Raw genomic sequence first — 17,659 nt, 5'->3', positions numbered from 1 at the left:
GATAATCCAAAATTTGAAAAAAATCCCAAATCCAAAATGCTTCTAGTCCAAGCATTTCAGATAAGGGATACACAACCTGTACAGCAAAATTGTTGAATCTAAGAGATGGGTGTACAAAAATCACTATTCTCAGGTTTCCTTTTTGTTTTAAAATGTACATGATAAATGGTACATACCCATACAATTCATTGTAACATTACAATTCCCAAATACTTTGGGAAAAATCCACATACACACACAGTCTCTCTTTATTTAAGTGGCATTCAAGATACTCCTTCTTATTACAAAACTTAAAGATCTGCAGTGGTGCCACTCCAGCCTCAAGTGAGTAGAACAGTCCTGCCTTTTTAAAACATCTTAGTATTCCATTTCACTCTTAAGTTTTGTCTTCCTTCCATTCCATTAGGGAATGGAACTTTGACTTTGATTACAAATTCAATCTACCATGAGACTACACCATATTTAAAAAAGGAAACTGGCTGGGCACTGTGGCTTATGCCTGTAATCCCAGCACTTTGGGAGGCCAAGGTAGGTGGGTCACTTGAGGCCAGGATTTCGAGACCAGCCTGGCCAACATGGCAAAACCCCATCTGTGCCAAAAATACAAAAGTTAACCAGGTCTGGTGGGGCAACCCTATAATCCTAGCCACTCAGGAGGCTAAGGCAGGAGAATCACTTGAACCTGTGAGGCAGAGGCTGCAGTGGACCGAGACTGCACCACTGAACTCCAGCCTGGGTGATAGAGTGAGACTCTGTCTTAAAAAAATGAAAAGAAAAAAGAAAACCACTCCATTTTCAGTCCTCTCCTGACTTAGTTCTTTCTTTATACAGGTTAGCTCCAATTACATATATTTTTAATCATTTTACTACTTTATGCCAAGAACCCACAACATCCTAACTTTTTCACCACAACTTCTCTGCAAGATCTCAACTTAGAATCAGTCCAACTTGAAAATCCATCCCCCTGTATATCCCCTATAGATCCATTTCCCCTCCTCTACAAAGCTTTCTTTGCTTGGTCTCCCATCCCAATGTGATCAATCCTTAGAAATCTCATACTATTTTACATTGCTGGTATCCAAGATGCAAAATAGTGTCTCTGCCTGAGCCATGGAGATTTATTTCTACCACTCTTACAGCAATTATTTCTCTTACCCTATTATTTGTGAAGAAACCTAGAATTTTTTATATTTACACTGTTAAATGGTCACAACATTTCAAAAGCCACAGAACAGTTATGCTTCATATGTGAACTTTATAATTCAACGAAAAGGCAGTGTTTATTAGCTATTTCATACATCTTCTCTGAAAAGTTCTCAATTCTTGTCACTGACACTTGTAAGCAACTGAGCAGCTTCTGTCTGTATCTAAAATGGAAAAATACATGTTATAAATTTGAGTTTCTAAGAGTTTCCAAAAACCGGATAGGACATCATAACAATAAAACTTCTTGACAGTGACCAGATGAGACTCAGCTCTTACAGTTTGGTACACACTTTCATGTTTTAGAAATCTTAATCTGCCATGTGTGTCAAATAGGAATAATTCTGTATTATAGCAGGCAACCCATAACATCTGCTTGATTATAGTAACTAAACATTTCCTATGTAGAAATATAAATGCCAACGAACTTACACTTGAAATGAACACACTTGTTTTCAGCAATATTATGCATTTACAAAATTAAATTACACTTTTAAAGAAGTTCTTAATTCACCATTTAATAGTGCCTCAAAACCTTTCTGCCTTACTTTATGGGAGATGTCTTACCTGTTTATCCTCTTCTGTGTGTGCTGGATAGTCCCTGGCTTTCGTTAGCCACAGAGCAGCAAGCTTTTTGTTGTGTAGTTTCAAGTATGTCTTTCCTAAGAGAAGTAAGTTTTTGCTGTAGAAGTTTGGGTCCACTGCACATAGGAAAGAAAAAATTATCTCAGATGAAAGAGTATTGCTTTTATTTTTAAAGGTTTGATTCTGGGGTCTAAATTTCAATAAATTTGTGTGGTCAATAAGTGATGAGACTAATGGGAATTCTCTTTTGTTCAACTGTTTATATCTCAAACAAATATATTTATAAAATAATAATTACCATTTAATGAATATCTACAAATGTGCCAGGCACTGTATTACTGTATTATACACATTTCTCATTTTCACAATTTTATATGTGGATATCTCCATTTTATAGATGAGAAGCTGAAGCTCCTGATAGAATGTATGCTATTTGAGGATAGTGATATTCTTTTTGATCTCTTTAGTTCCCTACTGTACCCCAAGTGCCTACAACAGTGTGTGAAACATAACATACATTCAATATATATCTGCTAAATAAGGGAATGAAATCATGATGACGATATATACACATTTGATCAACATTTACTGGATGTCAGCTATACTTAAGCATAGAGAATGAAACAAAACCTCCACTGTTTTCAACTTTATAATGAAAAGGAGAAACAAGAACACAACTAAATGTAATATAGGAATGCTTTACTAGATATACAAACTTTGAAGTGCTGAAAAAAAACAAAAAAACAAACAAACAAAAAAAAAACAATGGAGACCATGAATGAAAGCATGGAACTATCTCACCCACTTAATGCTTCACACAGTTTCCTCCTAACAATCTGAAATCCTCTGTATTCAAGGAATACGTTTTCCTGTATACAATTAATAATTAACTCCATTTGTTCCTTACCTAAAATTGTTTTACTTCTTTTATTTGAGCAGATTTGTGTGATGCTATGTTGATATACTTAGGTTGTCCTGGGGTTAAATATATTCATATATTCATTCATCCAATCATTCATCTGTTTACTCAAGTCATTCAACAAATTGGCCAAGCATTGTGCCAAGTAATGAGGGTGCAATTGTGAGCTGAAAAGACAAAGTCCCCATCTTCTCTGAATTTACAGTCTTAGACATGTAAATTTTCATAGTATTGAGTGTTAAGTCTCATTGAAAAATAAAAGATACTAAGGTCATAGGAGGTGTTTCTGAACTAAATATGGAACAGAAAGAAATAAGGTCAGCTCACTGAAGAATGACTGAAGTTACCAAGGATTATTTTAGCTCCATGAGGGCAGGACCATGTTTTTCTCAACACCCCCAATCCTTAAGTCTCTAAGGTCCTTTATTTTTACTTTGTAATTAACTTTTAAGTCCCTTTTAAAAATAAAAAGGTCATTCCTAGATTCATATTCATGATATGTGAAACAGTATGATTATAAGAGGGTATCAATAGAAGGTAATGAATAAATCATAATTGATAAATTACAGAGATATGTAACACTGATAAAATTCTGTAGAGGATATGTTTTTAAAAAAACTGGTATCATAAAAGCATCTGAACAAGTCCATTATGTGTAGGATCTCAAATTTGATAAACATGATATCTTCTTAATTTTCTTCTACGTTTTACAGAATACATTTAAATGGTTTTTATGGTCTATTTGGTAACATATACTTATGTCTCTTATCCCCCCGCCTTAGTGTATGAATATTAAAAAGGATAAATTTAGGATGGGCTGGTGACAGTTTTATAGGACTAGTCATTTTTTCAAAACAAGCATAACCTGAAACTCTTTTTCACAATATCTGCAATAGAACTAGCCTGGCTAAATAGCAGAATTCCTACTAAATGCCTCTAATGAGATGCATAATCTTTTCTGTTTTTCAGACAGGTATCACTCTGTGGCCCAGGCTATAGTGCAGTGGCACAATCAAAGCTCACTGTAGCCTAGAACTCCTAGTCTCAAGTGATCTTCCTGCCTCAGCCTTTTGAATAGCTGGGACTACAGGTGTGTGCTACCACACCTGGCTAATTTTTATTTTTTGGCAGAGATGAGGTCTTGCTATGTTGTCCAGGCTGGTCTCAAACTCCTGGACATAAGTGATTCCCCTGCCTTAGCCTCCCAAAGTGCTGGGATTACAGGTGTGAGCCACCACATCTGGCCAATATGTACAGTCTTGAATATGATAATCACCATGTCAGAGACTCAGTCTTGAATAAGACAATTACCATGTCAGAGACTCCTCTCACAAAGGAAGACTGAATTAGGACATTCAGCCTTCAAATAAAGGACATTCCAGAACTAAACTACAGTTCAGTAGCAGCCTATTTCTCATTCAGTATATGTTTACTGAATAAAGACTTTAAAAATTGTTTTATAATATCTGGCACCAAAAAGAAAGTATAAAAGAATAAACATCTTTCCTTTAGAAATTGTTATTATAGTATATATTCAGCATTAGTACAATTTTAACTATATTAATATGTGTAACAAAAAATACCTTACCTTGTTCTGCCCTGTGAAAGTAGACTAAGGCCTGTCAAAAACACAAAGAGCCCAAACATAATGAAAAAGATTAAAACAGATGATATTTAAAAAGCATTGTCTCAAAGATCTATTCCTATATTAAATTTAAGTCAGGAAGTAAATCATCTTAAAATAATGGTCAGTTCTTCAACAGTGAGAGCTAACACCCAAACTGAATGTAACACTTAAATCATCATTAAGGTAACATTATATGGACCACTTCAGTTTCGTTGCTGCTTAGAACTTGTACCATGGCCGGGTGCGGTGGCTCACGCCTGTAATCCCAGCACTTTGGGAGGCCAAGGCGGGTGGATCACCTGAGGTCAGGAGTTCAAGACCAGCCTGGTCATCATGGTGAAACCCCATCTAAAAATAAATACATAAAATAAGTAAATTAAAAAAAAAGAACTTGTACCAAAGTAACATCAAGTGCAGAAAGGAAAGAACATTATCACATGTAACTCAGTTATTTTGACAGTTCTCTTAAATTATAACGAGTGACTTTTAGTAAAAGCTAAATGTAATCAAAAGCTGAATTTATTCATGTTATACTAGTGAATTTTAAAGAGTCCATTATTATTGAAATTCCTACATATAATGTTATTGTGAGTCTGAAACTCTCTAATTCTTTTTGTCCTACTTAAGCTACTGTTTTTGTAATGCAAGCTCTAATGACGTGATTTCTAGGAAACAACTAATTTGACACAGTAAAGCTGACTATATTTTTTGTCCTTAGAATGATTTTTTTTTTAAAGACAGGGTCTCACTCTGTTGTCTAGGATGGAATGCTGTGGTGCAATCACTGCTTACCGCAGCCTTCAGCCCAGCTAAGTAGCTGGGAGTACAGGCGCAGGTCACCACACCCAGCTAATTTTTGTATTTTTTGGTAGAGGTTTTGCAATGTTGCCCAGGCTGGTCTTAAACCCCTGGGCTCAACTGATCTACCTGCCTTGGCCTCCCAAAGTACTGGGATTACAGGCATGAGCTACTGTACCTGGCAAATGCATTATTTTAATAATATTTCGGCTGGGCGCAGTGGCTCATGCCTGTAATCCCAGCACTTTGGGAGGCCAAGGCGGGTGGATCACAAGGTCAGGAGTTCGAGACCAGCCTGGCCAAGGTGTTGAAACCTCGTCTCTACTAAAAATACAAAAATTAGCTGGGCGTGGTGGCACGTGCCTGTAATCCTAGCTACTCAGGAGGCTGAGGCAAAAGAATCGCTTGAACCTGGGAGGCGGAGGTTGCAGTGAGCGGCAACCGTGCCACTGCACTCCAGTCTGGGTGACAGAGTGAGACTCTGTCTCAAAAAAAATAATAATATTAATAATAGTATTTCTCAACTGTGTGTAAAGAATACAACTTAGTATTCTTTACATCAATTTCTACACTATAGCCTCCAGAAAGAAAAAAAACCTCCCTGTTATAATGTAACTAATACAAGTACAGCTTTTTGATTGCCTGTTTTCTTACTCTGAAAAGCTTGTGATGAGTAAACCCAAAGTTTAACCAGAAATCACTCTAAAATTTTATTTTTAACAGGAAAAGCAAAAGGCCTTGAAAATATGAAAGAATATGAACCTTTCATATGCTTTTTAAAATATAAGTTACAATGAGTGTTCTTTTATCAACTCAAGCATGCACTTTTTTTCTTTTTTTTTGAGACAGAGTCTTGCTCCATTGCCAGGTGCCAGGCTGGAGTGCAGTGGCGTGATCTCTGCTCACTGCAGCTTCCACCTCCCGGGTTCAAGCAATTCTCCTGCCTCAGCCTCCTGAGTAGCTGGGACTACAGGTGCATGCTGCCACGCCCAGCTAATTTAACATGCGCTTTTTCTAACTGACTGTTACTATGCATAATATACCTAAAACATGCTGGGTAACAGTTGCTGTATTTCTTGTTCTATTTTATGACTTCAATATGGTTTAGATTTCAAACAGAAAATGAAGGTAGATTTTAGCCATGAGCCATTTTAGATGACAGTATTCCAGAATTACCAGCCACTCACCTAAAAGGGGTAAAAAGAAAACCACTCACCAGTCATGGATAATAAGTTTTTAGCCTTGTGATAACATAGTTGAATTGGATCATTAGAAACTGCTCAAGTCCCTCACTGAATCAGAGCTCCACATGTGTGAACACTGTAGAATGGCACTGTGGTTAAGAAATTGGTACTGACTTAACAAAGGACATCATACTACCTCCTCATAGGTGGAACTAGGAGGAGATGCAAACAGCATTTTAGCAATTCTTCTTTGATACCAAGGCATTTCAGCAAATGTATAGCACCTACAGAGAAATAAAACAATTTTATAGATTCAAATTGTACCTTCTTTTCTCTTAAAGGTAAGTATCTTAATATTATAAAAGGAATCTTCTACTGTATGTTTAAACAACTTGTACTTTACATGATAGCTACTAGGTAATCCAGAGACTGACATACTTATCCATTAGCTGGGGGTGTATTTTGTGATTAATATAAATAATAAGCAGCCATACTAATAACAGTAATATAATATACATTTACCACTGAGTGCAGTGTGCCAGGTACTGGGCTGATTATTCTGTCACTTACTCCTTTTAACAATTATATATAATATAGGATCATTTACCCTATTTTTTATGTAAGAAAAACTCTGAGAAGTTAAAAAACCTTACCCAAGAAAAATAACAAAACTAAACATCAAATTTATAAGTAACAGCAACCAACTTAAGTCCATTTTTAAAGGGGCAAGGCAAATGACTAACCTCCAAAGATCTTTACAACTTTTAGAAATAAGGAGGAAAAAAAGTGTTAGATCTTTTACTAGCGTCTAAAGTCCTTAAAGCAGAAATTGCTATTTCATTTAGGTTTGCTTACTAGCATCTGACTTAGTGGCTGCCCCTCAATTATCACTGATTCTCAGTGAGTGAGTGTTAAGTTTAATATGTCCTTTACCTAAAGAATGTATTTATTTCTCTTTTTTAAGAGTTTGATACAGGACAGTTTACACTGGTACCTTTCTTAGATGGTGGTAAATATTTAGCTTTGCAGACTATACTCAAAACAGTGGCCTATCTCAAAATAGACTCTTAAACCATCAAGTACATAACACTTTGATAAACCCTCATACCAGCAAAATAATAATCTACAGTAAACATAAAATCACATAAAAATAGAGAGACACTGAAAATCAGATTATATGGTTCCTCAGGTTAATCAAGACACACACTTTGAAGATACAAAGACCCTCTTGGGGCATTCTACTATTACTACAGTTACACTTATCTAATTTTATTTAGCATGGTAAGTAAGAATAGTCCTTTCAGTCTGTACATGTTTCTAAATGACTTGAATAACAATGTTTAACATGGTCACAGTCAAATTTAGTGTATTCTAGCAGTACATTTACAGTGCTAGTTAATGGATTTGACACTCTAAATTCTGTCAGCTAATATGTTAAAATATTTAATATCTTTTTATATATCCAAAAGAAGATATTTATATATTCTACAAAATAATATCACACTAACTACTGAAATATTAATTTAAAGAAATTTTCTTACCAAATACCCATAAGGTGAATTGAAGTAGCATCTTTAGGGTTCAGTTCAATTGCTTTCTAACAAGAAATGAGAAAAACAAATAATTGTATTTGTTTTCTAAACACCAATAAGTGCTTTAGTGTTTGCTGAAAAAGCCATGATTTTAAAAAAATTGCAATCCTGTGTTTCAACTTTTCTAATTAATACCAACTTTCTTCCTCCTGATTGTGTGATTAAATTCATTTCAATACACTATTAATGACTTGTATTAAGGTTACTATTTCATAAGGTTCAGACATTTAAAGTAAGTGTCAAGATGAGAAGAAACATGAAATACATGAATTTTGCAAATTAATCTGTAGTTCTTAATGTATCTTCCCGATTGAAAGAAAAATGAATAAGAAAGTACTTTCTTGGCAAACTGTAGATGAATACGGAATAAAAGTCATTCTTTCCCAAAGAAGAACTAAACGTGCATTTTAGTTTTCAGAAAAAAACTAATTTTAAAAAGTCTCTTCTTTTTTGGAAATCTTTTCATTCCATTTTTAGAAAGTCTTCTTTACGTAGATTTTGTTCAACTTCCTCATCTGTGCTTACCAAAGGAAAAGAAAAAAAAACAAACACTTCATAGAATACTAATAGAAGGCCGTGCACAGTGGCTCATGCCTGTAATCCCAGCATTTTGGGAGGCCGAGGCAGGCGGATCACCTGAGGTCGGGAGTTGGAGACCAGCCTGACCAACATGGAGAAACCCCATCTCTACTAAAAATACAAAATTAGCCAGGCATGGTGGCACATGCCTGTAATCCCAGCTACTCAGAAGGCTGAGGCAGGAGAATCGCTTGAACCCGGGAGGCAAGAGGTTGCAGTGAGCCAAGATCGCGCCATTGCACTCCAGCCTGGGTAACGAGCAAAAATCCATCTCAAAAAAGAAAAAAAGAATATTAATAGAATAATTATGTACAATGTAAAATATATTGAAAGAATCTTCCTAATTTCTACTTACTATGTGAATTAGTGTAAAACATAAACTAAGAATAAAGAAACTGTTCCTCCTTTTATCCATTATTTCATTGAAAACCACTAAAGAAATCTTATAGATTAATGTTGATCATATTCAAAGACTCTTTTTTAAAAAAATTAAGATTTCTAGTTTATGCTTTTCTATAAACCCACATTTTCGCTTTCAGTTTAGTGATGTGTGAGGTATACATTTTCAAAAGTTTACAATGGTTATAAGAGCATGGTCTCTGAAGCCAGACTGCCAGGATTGAAGTCACAGCTCAGTGACCTTGAATGGGTTGTAAAATCTATATTTTTGCCACAACTAAGTTTTCTCTCTTTTACAGAAAAGTCATACACTTACTCAACTCATAAGGTTGTGGTAAAAATTAAACAAGTATTTTAACGTGTTTATATGCAATTTTAAGCAACCTTTCCCAGTTGGAGTTCCAGTAAAAATTAAGCCCTACAAAAAATTATATAAGTAACTATTTTTTCCATTTTCCTAAGAGTGATAACATATCATTTTAGATGCATAGGAAGGAATTTAATTAATCACAATGGATGGCTTGGGGCCTTAGGGTTTAATTTTCTTTTTTTTTTTTTTTTTGCCTTTGCCAAAATAAGGTTTTATTTTGAAAGTCATTTGAAAGACACAGAGGAAGGAAGGAGAAGCTAAGACCCAATGGATGTAGATTCCAAATTCAGATTCTTGCCAGCCCCACCAATGGTCTCTGTCAGGCCAAGAAGGTGTTTTCTTTGGTAATTCCTGTTTTTTAGTTTCCTGGAGAAGAGATCTTTTCCCATAAGCCATCTTCATCTTTTTTGTAGAGTAGGGCTTTATTTCCAGGAAACAGTGTCTTAGTTGGAGATGGGTATTTTTTTAAAAAAAAAACAGGGTAGATCTAATATGTTCAACAAAGTGGGGCAGCTGGGCCAGAGGTTTAGTTTTCTTATGGGACGGGTTGAAAGGGGGTACTTTCCAGCAAACTCTTTTATAATCCTTCCTGTAGTTGGTCTTTCAAAAATAATCCAAAGATAGTAATTCCTTACCACTTTAGATATATAATGGAATTCAAAATAGAAGTAGTATAATCTTTTTAATACGTAAATACTAAATACTGCCATTTAAAATATATTTAAACTGTACATTTGAAAGCTTATATAAAACATTGTTTTTTTTACAACCTATAGTGTTCACTGTTGTTTTTTTTTTTTTAAATGAAAAGTATACAGTTGTATATTTTCTACAGTTTTTCATTATTCACTTTGGAAGTTATGTCATATTATTTCTACATCCTGAGGCACAGAGAAATTAAACGATTTATCTTTATGCCACTGAGAAAATCACTGTATTTCCCTGAATCTAAAATATCAAAAATGACACACCATTCGTTTATGTGCCACTAAGAAAGAAAGAATCACTGCCAATTACAATGTAAGGTTCCAGTGATTATATTTTGTAATCTGATTTCAAGAATTTTAAACTGTAGAACAGGTAAATCGTTACATTATAAAATGTCAGTTATTATGTATCTATTACTATCCATGCTTCAACAAGAAAAGCTAGGTCTCTTGACACCCAGGCATTCTTTTTCACTAGTTGTTATATTAACTAGGAATTGACAGTAAACCATAAAATTATGAAAAGCTATTTAAATAGCACATTCTGCAGTATCCCTATGCATGTTCCCATTATTTTTCTTCCTGTAATCTCTAAAGAAAAATATGCTGGGTTTTTTGTGGCAGTTTTTTTTTTTTTTTTTTTTTTTTGAGACAATGACTTTCATACATGTTAAGAAATAAACAGACTCCTATGGAATTCTTAGCACCTAACAGCTTACTATAATTAACTTTACAGGAAAATATTTTTAATAAAACATACATATGATACATACACAGCTATCAATCTTAAACAGAATTATTACTACAAGGAGCGGTGTGTCAATTGTGTTAAAGACTGTTATACTAGACCACGCTTCGCTTTCCATACTTAGAAACTTGTGTCACTGGTCCCCTCCCACAGAAATTGAGCTTGTCCTTGTGACTTGTTTAAATTAACAGGATATTACCAAGTATGATGCAAGCAGAGGCTTGCTAGAAGTTTGCACATTGGATCTTTGCCTATGGAATGCTCATTCTTGGAAGCTAACTACCATGCTATAATGAAGGTTGAGCTAGACCACTGAGTGATAAAAAACAAGTGAGGACAAACTCTCATAGGTGAGAGGCCATCTTGAACATTGTAGTCTCAGCTGCGGACTCAGGTGAATGAAGCTGTCTAAATGACCTCAGCTATACCAAACAATGTAGAAGCACTACTGCACTCAGTTAATCCACAGAATTGTAATAAATAACAAACTGTTGGCCAGGCACAGTGGCTCATGCCTATAATCCCGGCACTTTGGGAGGCCAAGGTGAGTGAATCACCTGAGGTCAGGAGTTTGAGACCAGCTTGGCCTAAAGGGCAAAACCCTGTCTCTACTAAAAATACAAAAATTAGCCGGGAGTGGTGGCAGATGCCTATAATCCCAGCTACTCAGGAGGCTGAGGCAGGAGAATTGCTTAACCCTAGGAGGCGGAGGATGCAGGGAGCCGAGATTGTGCCATTGCACTTAGCCTGGGAGACAAGAGCAAAATCTCCATCTCAGAAAAAAAAAAAGAACAAACTGTCATGGCTCTACTCCACTGTTATCACAGGTAGTTTGAAATATAACAATAGATAATAAAAATAAAAATCTATACAGAAAAATTTGACTTTTAAAATTCATGAACTTTAATAATTCATCAGTACCTCAAAATGCTCCTTGATAATGTACGCATTTGCAATTTTAACCTTGATGCCTTCATAATCTCCAACATCACTAAGGCAGATTGCATACCACTGAAAATTAAAAAAAAAAAAAAAAAGTAAGAACAATAATATTCTTGATATTCCATTCAATACAAGGTAAAACTGTATAATATTTATTCAATAGTCATTCTTATCCAGCAAAAAGTTACTGAGCATAAAAACTGTATTAAATGTAATTTATAAATGTAATGGAATATATAATAAATATATATTATTTACATTTAATAATGGAATATATAAAGAAAAGTAGACATGGCCTTCTAGAAACTCAGGGATAAGGTTGGGCCCAATGGCTCACACCTGTAATCCTAGCGCTTTGGGAGGCTGAGGCAGGTGGATCACCTGAGGTCAGGAGTTCAAGAACCTGGCCAACATGGTGAAACCTCATCTCTACTAAAAATACAAAAATTAGCTGGGCATGGTGGCACGGGCCTGTAATCCCAGCTACTCAGGAGGCTGAGGCAGAAGAATCGCTTGAATCCAGGAGGTGGAGATTGCACTGAGCTGATATCATGCCACTGTATTCCAGCCTGAGTGACAGAGTGAGTATAAAAAACAAACAAAACCCTCAGGGACAGGACGTGTTTATAGAGAACTATAACACGGTAGAAAGTGGTCAATTTTCTAAGAAAGTTACCAACACAGTGAGATAATGGTTCATGTTTACGGTCTGAGTATCAGCTTAGAAGAATATGTAATTGATTGCCGTTTTATGTTCTCATTTTCTTTTCTCGGAGTCCCATCTCCTCCCACATTGCATTGTTAGAGTAAGAACTGCCACAGTGTCAACTTTGACCTTGTCTCCACAGCCACTGTTGGACAGCTGACCCAAACTGAGACGACCCGAGTTTCTTCCCCAAGAAATGAATCTAAAATAGCCACGCTTCATAAACCCAGGTACTGTGGAAAGTTCCAAGATTTAGGCTAAGGAGAAAAATAATGTCTACAATGAAAAAGATACTCAGGTAACAGCAGAGTGGAGAGATAATGAAGCCTTGAAGCAATCAAGCCAATTTTCTCCCAAGCCCCAACTGCACCCTGCCTTTGGGTTCCATGAAGTCCAACAATTTCTTATGATTCCACTCATATGAAATACCTAGAATATATAAAGCCATAGAGACAAGAGATTCATGTTTGCCAGAGTTTGAGCTAAGAGGGAGTGGAAAGTGACTGCTTAACAGAAACAGGGTATTCTCTTAGGGATGATGACAATATTTTGCCATTAGAGGTGTTGGTTATACAACACTGTAAATGTACTAAATGGTTAGCCACACTGTAATCCCAGCACTTTGGGAGGCCAAGGCGAGCAAATCTCAAGGTCAGAAGATCGAGACCAGCCTGGCCAACATGGTGAAACCCCATCTCTACTAAAAATACAAAAATTAGCTGGGCGTGGTGGTGTGCACCTGTAATCCCAGCTACTCCAGAGGCTGTAGTAGGAGAAATAGCTTGAACACAAGGGCAGAGGTTGCAGTGAGCAAAGATTGCACCACTGCACTCCAGCCTGGGTGTCAGAGAAAGACTGTCTCAAAAAAACAAACAAACAAACAAAAAACCAAGACTATTTGTAGAGGTAATGAAGATCATTTTACAATGATTGAGAGGTCAACTAATAAAATATAATCCTAAATGTTACATTCTTAATAATAGCACTTTAAAATACATGCTGTAAAAACTAATAGAACTGCAAAAAGAAACAAACAAATCTACAATTATAATTGAGGATTTTACTACTCCTCTCTCAATAATTTATAGAACAAGCAGACGAAAATCAGTAAGGATTTAGAAGACTCAAACAATACTATCAACCAACTTGACGTGAATGGCATAAGACAGTCCTAACAATAGCTGAATACACAATTACAAAGATGAACCATTTTCAGAGCCATAAAACAAGTCTCAGTAAACATTTAAAATAATGTGTACCTGTTTTATCCTTTATAAGTAGTATTTTTTTGGGGAGGGGGTACCAACTCCTAAAAGGAGCATTTGGAAATATACCGGTATAGAATTTGGTTGTCATATGACTTGGAGCTCTACTGGAGATGGATAAACATGATTAAAAAAAAAAAAAGTGCTAATCCTTGGCCAGGTAATCCCAACAATTTGGGAGGCCAAGGCAGGAGGACTGCTTGAGCTCCAGAGTTCAAGACCAGCCTGAGCACCAGAAATATAGCAAGACCTCATCTCTACTAAAAATCCAAAAAATTAGCTGAGGGTGGTGCCACATGCTGTAGTTCTAGCTACTTAGGAGGCTGAGGTAGAGGATCTCTTGAGCCCAAGAGATGGAGGCCACAGTGAGCTAAGATTGCAACACTGCACTCCAGCCTGCACAAAAAAAAAAAAAAAAAAAAGAAAAAAAAAAAGAAATGTCCTAATCCAGAAGGCTGATGACCACCACCTCCTGGTCTCCTCATACAATTTACTGAAAAGTGTTCTGAACCAACAAGAAATCCTGAAAGCAGCAGAGTTACATGTAAAGTCATTCTAGGCCTCAGTGGCCCAGCTGCTATATTCCTACCTCTAAATAAAACAGAAATATAACATGAGGAAAATGAGAAAGTATTTGTGAAGCACTTATACTACTAAGAATGTAGATATAGGTAATTCATGAAATTGCTAAACTTCTGTTTAAAAATAAGCATTCACAAAAGTAATTTATCAAATACAAATGAAGTTAAACCAAAGGTTTAAGAAAACAGACTTTTCTTTGAAAAACTTATAAAAATAAATATATTTCCTACTTCTTTAAAATAGAGAAAGTATCCTTAAGATATAAGACTGAATTAAAAAGAAAACCTTAAGATAGAGAAATTGTTCTTCCTATGTAAATTAGGGATAATAGAAAAGTATAAAATAATGTAAAATAATGGTAATAGCCTAGTTAAGCAACTCACCTTATGAGCTGCAAAATTTGATTCATTTTTTTCTAGTGCTCTTTTTGCATACTCTAGGGCTTCATACACCAATAGCTTTTTCTCCTCTTCTGAAGTTCTGCTAAGCTGAGCTACATCACGTGATGCCCGTGCCAAACGCCACAGTAACTCTGCATCTTCACTAATTTGAAATAAAATATAAAACCACCATTTTAGCTCATATTTAAAAATTGTTAAGGGTTACATTACTAATAAATCCATTATGGTCTTTCAGCTTAGGAAGCTAGCAACATGGCATCAAAAGCCATTATTAATAATCCTAAATTAATATTTTCTTTCATATAAAACTTGCTAAAATTTCCTATAAAAAATATCTAATATTCATAAGTATTAACTTACTTCTAGTACCTAAACTACTGACTTCCTTCAAAAATATCTTTGTATTCGAATTCTTTAAACACTTGCCCTATAAAACTCAACATACTAACCTGAGGCTTGGCCTTACTGGCACTGTGTTTCAAATAGCTCACTGAGTAGTTCATACAGTATCATAAAATACATAAATTTTATAGACAGGGTCATGCTGTAAAAATACAAAACTGCTGAATCCCTAGTCCCAAATACAGTTTCTGACACCCAATAGGTATATGACAAGTATTTGCTAATGAATGAATGGCTGAATATAATGTAATCTCAAAAAAATCCTATGTTTGAATACCCATGATGCATGGGTTATTTCAAGTACGAGCATTGGATGCTTTGAAGAACTGCCATTTCCATATAATTACATAAGAAATGGTTAATAAAGTATTAACCACCACAACTGACAGAAATAATTATAAAAATTAAATACCTTTTTATTAAATGTTTGCCTTTTAACAAAAAATGAAAATTTGAAGCTAAAGGTTAAGATAGTTAGTATTCAATGAATATGGAGTAGCTATCTCATAGTTTATTTTTCAAGTTATCACTGAAATGACAATAAAATGCCAAACCAGCCACCTTGAATTACTGAGGGGAGAATGGATAAGAAAAGATCCTGTAGATATCTAGAAAGTGAAACTGATGAGTCCTGGGGTGAGAACTGTTTCGAAAATCTAAAAAAGGCAGATGAAAATGACTCAATAGTTTTAGTTTAGCAGATGAAATAGATTAGTGATCTAGAAATGCTATTTGGCCATATGACCTACTTTATAGGGTTGAGTCTTTCTCTCACTCCACACTCCTCCCAAAAATGAGTGCGCGCTCATATTCTACACTAAACATACAATCTAATACAAACAATAGAAAAACGGGTATTTTTGGTTTCTCTGAAAGACTATGCTTCTGAAGTGATATAGTTACCATTCAATGGTGGCATACAATTACCCTAAATCTCAGTGAATTCATTTAATCTATACCAATAAAAAATTGCTTTAAAAGGAATGAGAAATATACGAAGAGATACACAGTTACCATTCAATGGTGGCATACAATTATCCTAAATCTCAGTGAATTCATTTAATCTATACCAATAAAAAATTGCTTTAAAAGGAATGAGAAATATACAATATAGCTAGAAAGAGTAAACATATATTCAATAACTATCCTGTATGATCTAAAGCAAAATGGAAAAATAAAAAATAGAAATTTCAGCATTCCGCCAGACTAAGCAGAACCATCTTTTCTAAATCAGTGAGATACATGCAACATTTAATATAAGAAACAAATAGTATATTATAAACTCTAAGAAATATTTTAAAGTAAAAACTACAATAAACTATTTTTAAAACCTCAAGCACCAAGGGTCATTTTAATTGTTAAATAACAAAAATTTAGAGGAAACCACAAGCCAAGGCCTATCATACATTGCTTACCTTTCCTTGTACTGGGCTAGCAACTGATAAAGTTTTTCTGTTTCTCCGCTTTCATACAGGTAGTCTGCTTGTTCAAGTATTTCTTCATCTCCAAAGATTATAAAGGAAAAAAAACACAATAAAATAGGTCTTCCCAAGTCAAGATGACAGTAATTTGAAGAAACATAAAAACTTTTATACATAAGCAAATGAAATCAGATACAGAAATGACCTATAATGAAAGAGCAGAAATAATGAAGAACTTGTATGAAAACAAAGTAGAAATAAGCATAAAGCTATCATAATAAATGACCTTTCAAAAAGGAACAGAAAAGAAATTTTTTATTTTTTATTTTATTTTTATTTTTCTTTTTTATTTTTTTTTTTAGACGGAGTTTCGCTCTTGTTACCCAGGCTGGAGTGCAATGGCGCGATCTCGGCTCACCGCAACCTCCGCCTCCTGGGTTCAGGCAATTCTCCTGCCTCAGCCTCCTGAGTAGCTGGGATTACAGGCACGCACCACCATGCCCAGCTCAGAAAAGAAATTTTTAAAAATACACAGAAACAAATTAAAAAATAAAAAGGAACCTTAAGTTAGGCACCTACTTATAATTAAGCATTTTACACATGAGCCTTCACAAGCACAAAAAAATACTATGAATGTATTAGCATACCTTTCTTCAAGGGGCTTTAAATGTTGTCTAATTTAAGGAGCTAATGAGGCTGGGCATTGCGGCTCACGCCTATAATCCCAGCCCTTTGGGAAGCCAAGGTGGGTGGATCAACTGAGGTCAGGAGTTCAAGACCAGCCTGGCCATCATGGTGAAACCCCATCTCTACCAGAAATATGAAAATCAGCTGGGCGTGGTAGTGGGTGCTTGTAATCCCAGCTGCTTGGGAGGTTGAGGCAGGAGAATTGCTGGAACCCAGGAGGCGGAGGTTGCTGTGAGTCGAGATCGCACCAATGCACTCCAGCCTAGGGGACAGAGCAAGACTGTCTCAAAATAATAATAATAATAAGCCGGGCGCGGTGGCTCAAGCCTGTAATCCCAGCACTTTGGGAGGCCAAGGCGGGTGGATCACAAGGTCAAGAGATCGAGACCATCCTGGTCAACATAGTGAAACCCCGTCTCTACTAAAGCTACAAAAAATCAGCTGGGCATGGTGGTGCATGCCTGTAATCCCAGCTACTCAGGAGGCTGAGGCAGGAGAATTGCCTGAACCCAGGAGGCGGAGGTTGCGGTGAGCTGAGATCG

The 17,659-nt window shown here is 35.6% G+C and overlaps 1 protein-coding gene across 3 annotated transcripts in view; it reads right to left on the bottom strand.

The window, feature by feature from the left end:
- Positions 1-1,235: 1,235 nt before the first annotated feature.
- Positions 1,236-17,659, bottom strand: part of RMDN1 (regulator of microtubule dynamics 1) — a 28,294-nt gene continuing 11,870 nt past the window's right edge. For 2 of the 3 annotated variants that reach the window (XM_032249942.1, XM_032249960.1), the window contains exons 3-10: positions 16,425-16,512; positions 14,590-14,749; positions 11,633-11,722; positions 7,858-7,913; positions 6,513-6,600; positions 4,296-4,326; positions 1,771-1,904; positions 1,236-1,367 (exon numbers count right to left, since the gene is read on the bottom strand). In XM_032249942.1, coding sequence (XP_032105833.1) covers positions 1,317-1,367; positions 1,771-1,904; positions 4,296-4,326; positions 6,513-6,600; positions 7,858-7,913; positions 11,633-11,722; positions 14,590-14,749; positions 16,425-16,512 — 698 coding nt within the window. In that variant the 3' untranslated portion in view covers positions 1,236-1,316. The remainder of the gene's footprint in view (positions 1,368-1,770; positions 1,905-4,295; positions 4,327-6,512; positions 6,601-7,857; positions 7,914-11,632; positions 11,723-14,589; positions 14,750-16,424; positions 16,513-17,659) is intronic. The other variant, XM_032249950.1, reaches the window with a different exon arrangement.

The sequence above is a fragment of the Sapajus apella genome, unplaced genomic scaffold (assembly GCF_009761245.1).
Source record: "Sapajus apella isolate SASKATOON/1434 unplaced genomic scaffold, GSC_monkey_1.0 scaffold3, whole genome shotgun sequence".
Classification (NCBI taxonomy): Eukaryota; Metazoa; Chordata; class Mammalia; order Primates; family Cebidae; genus Sapajus; species Sapajus apella.
This window is presented reverse-complemented; position numbering and strand designations above follow the sequence as displayed.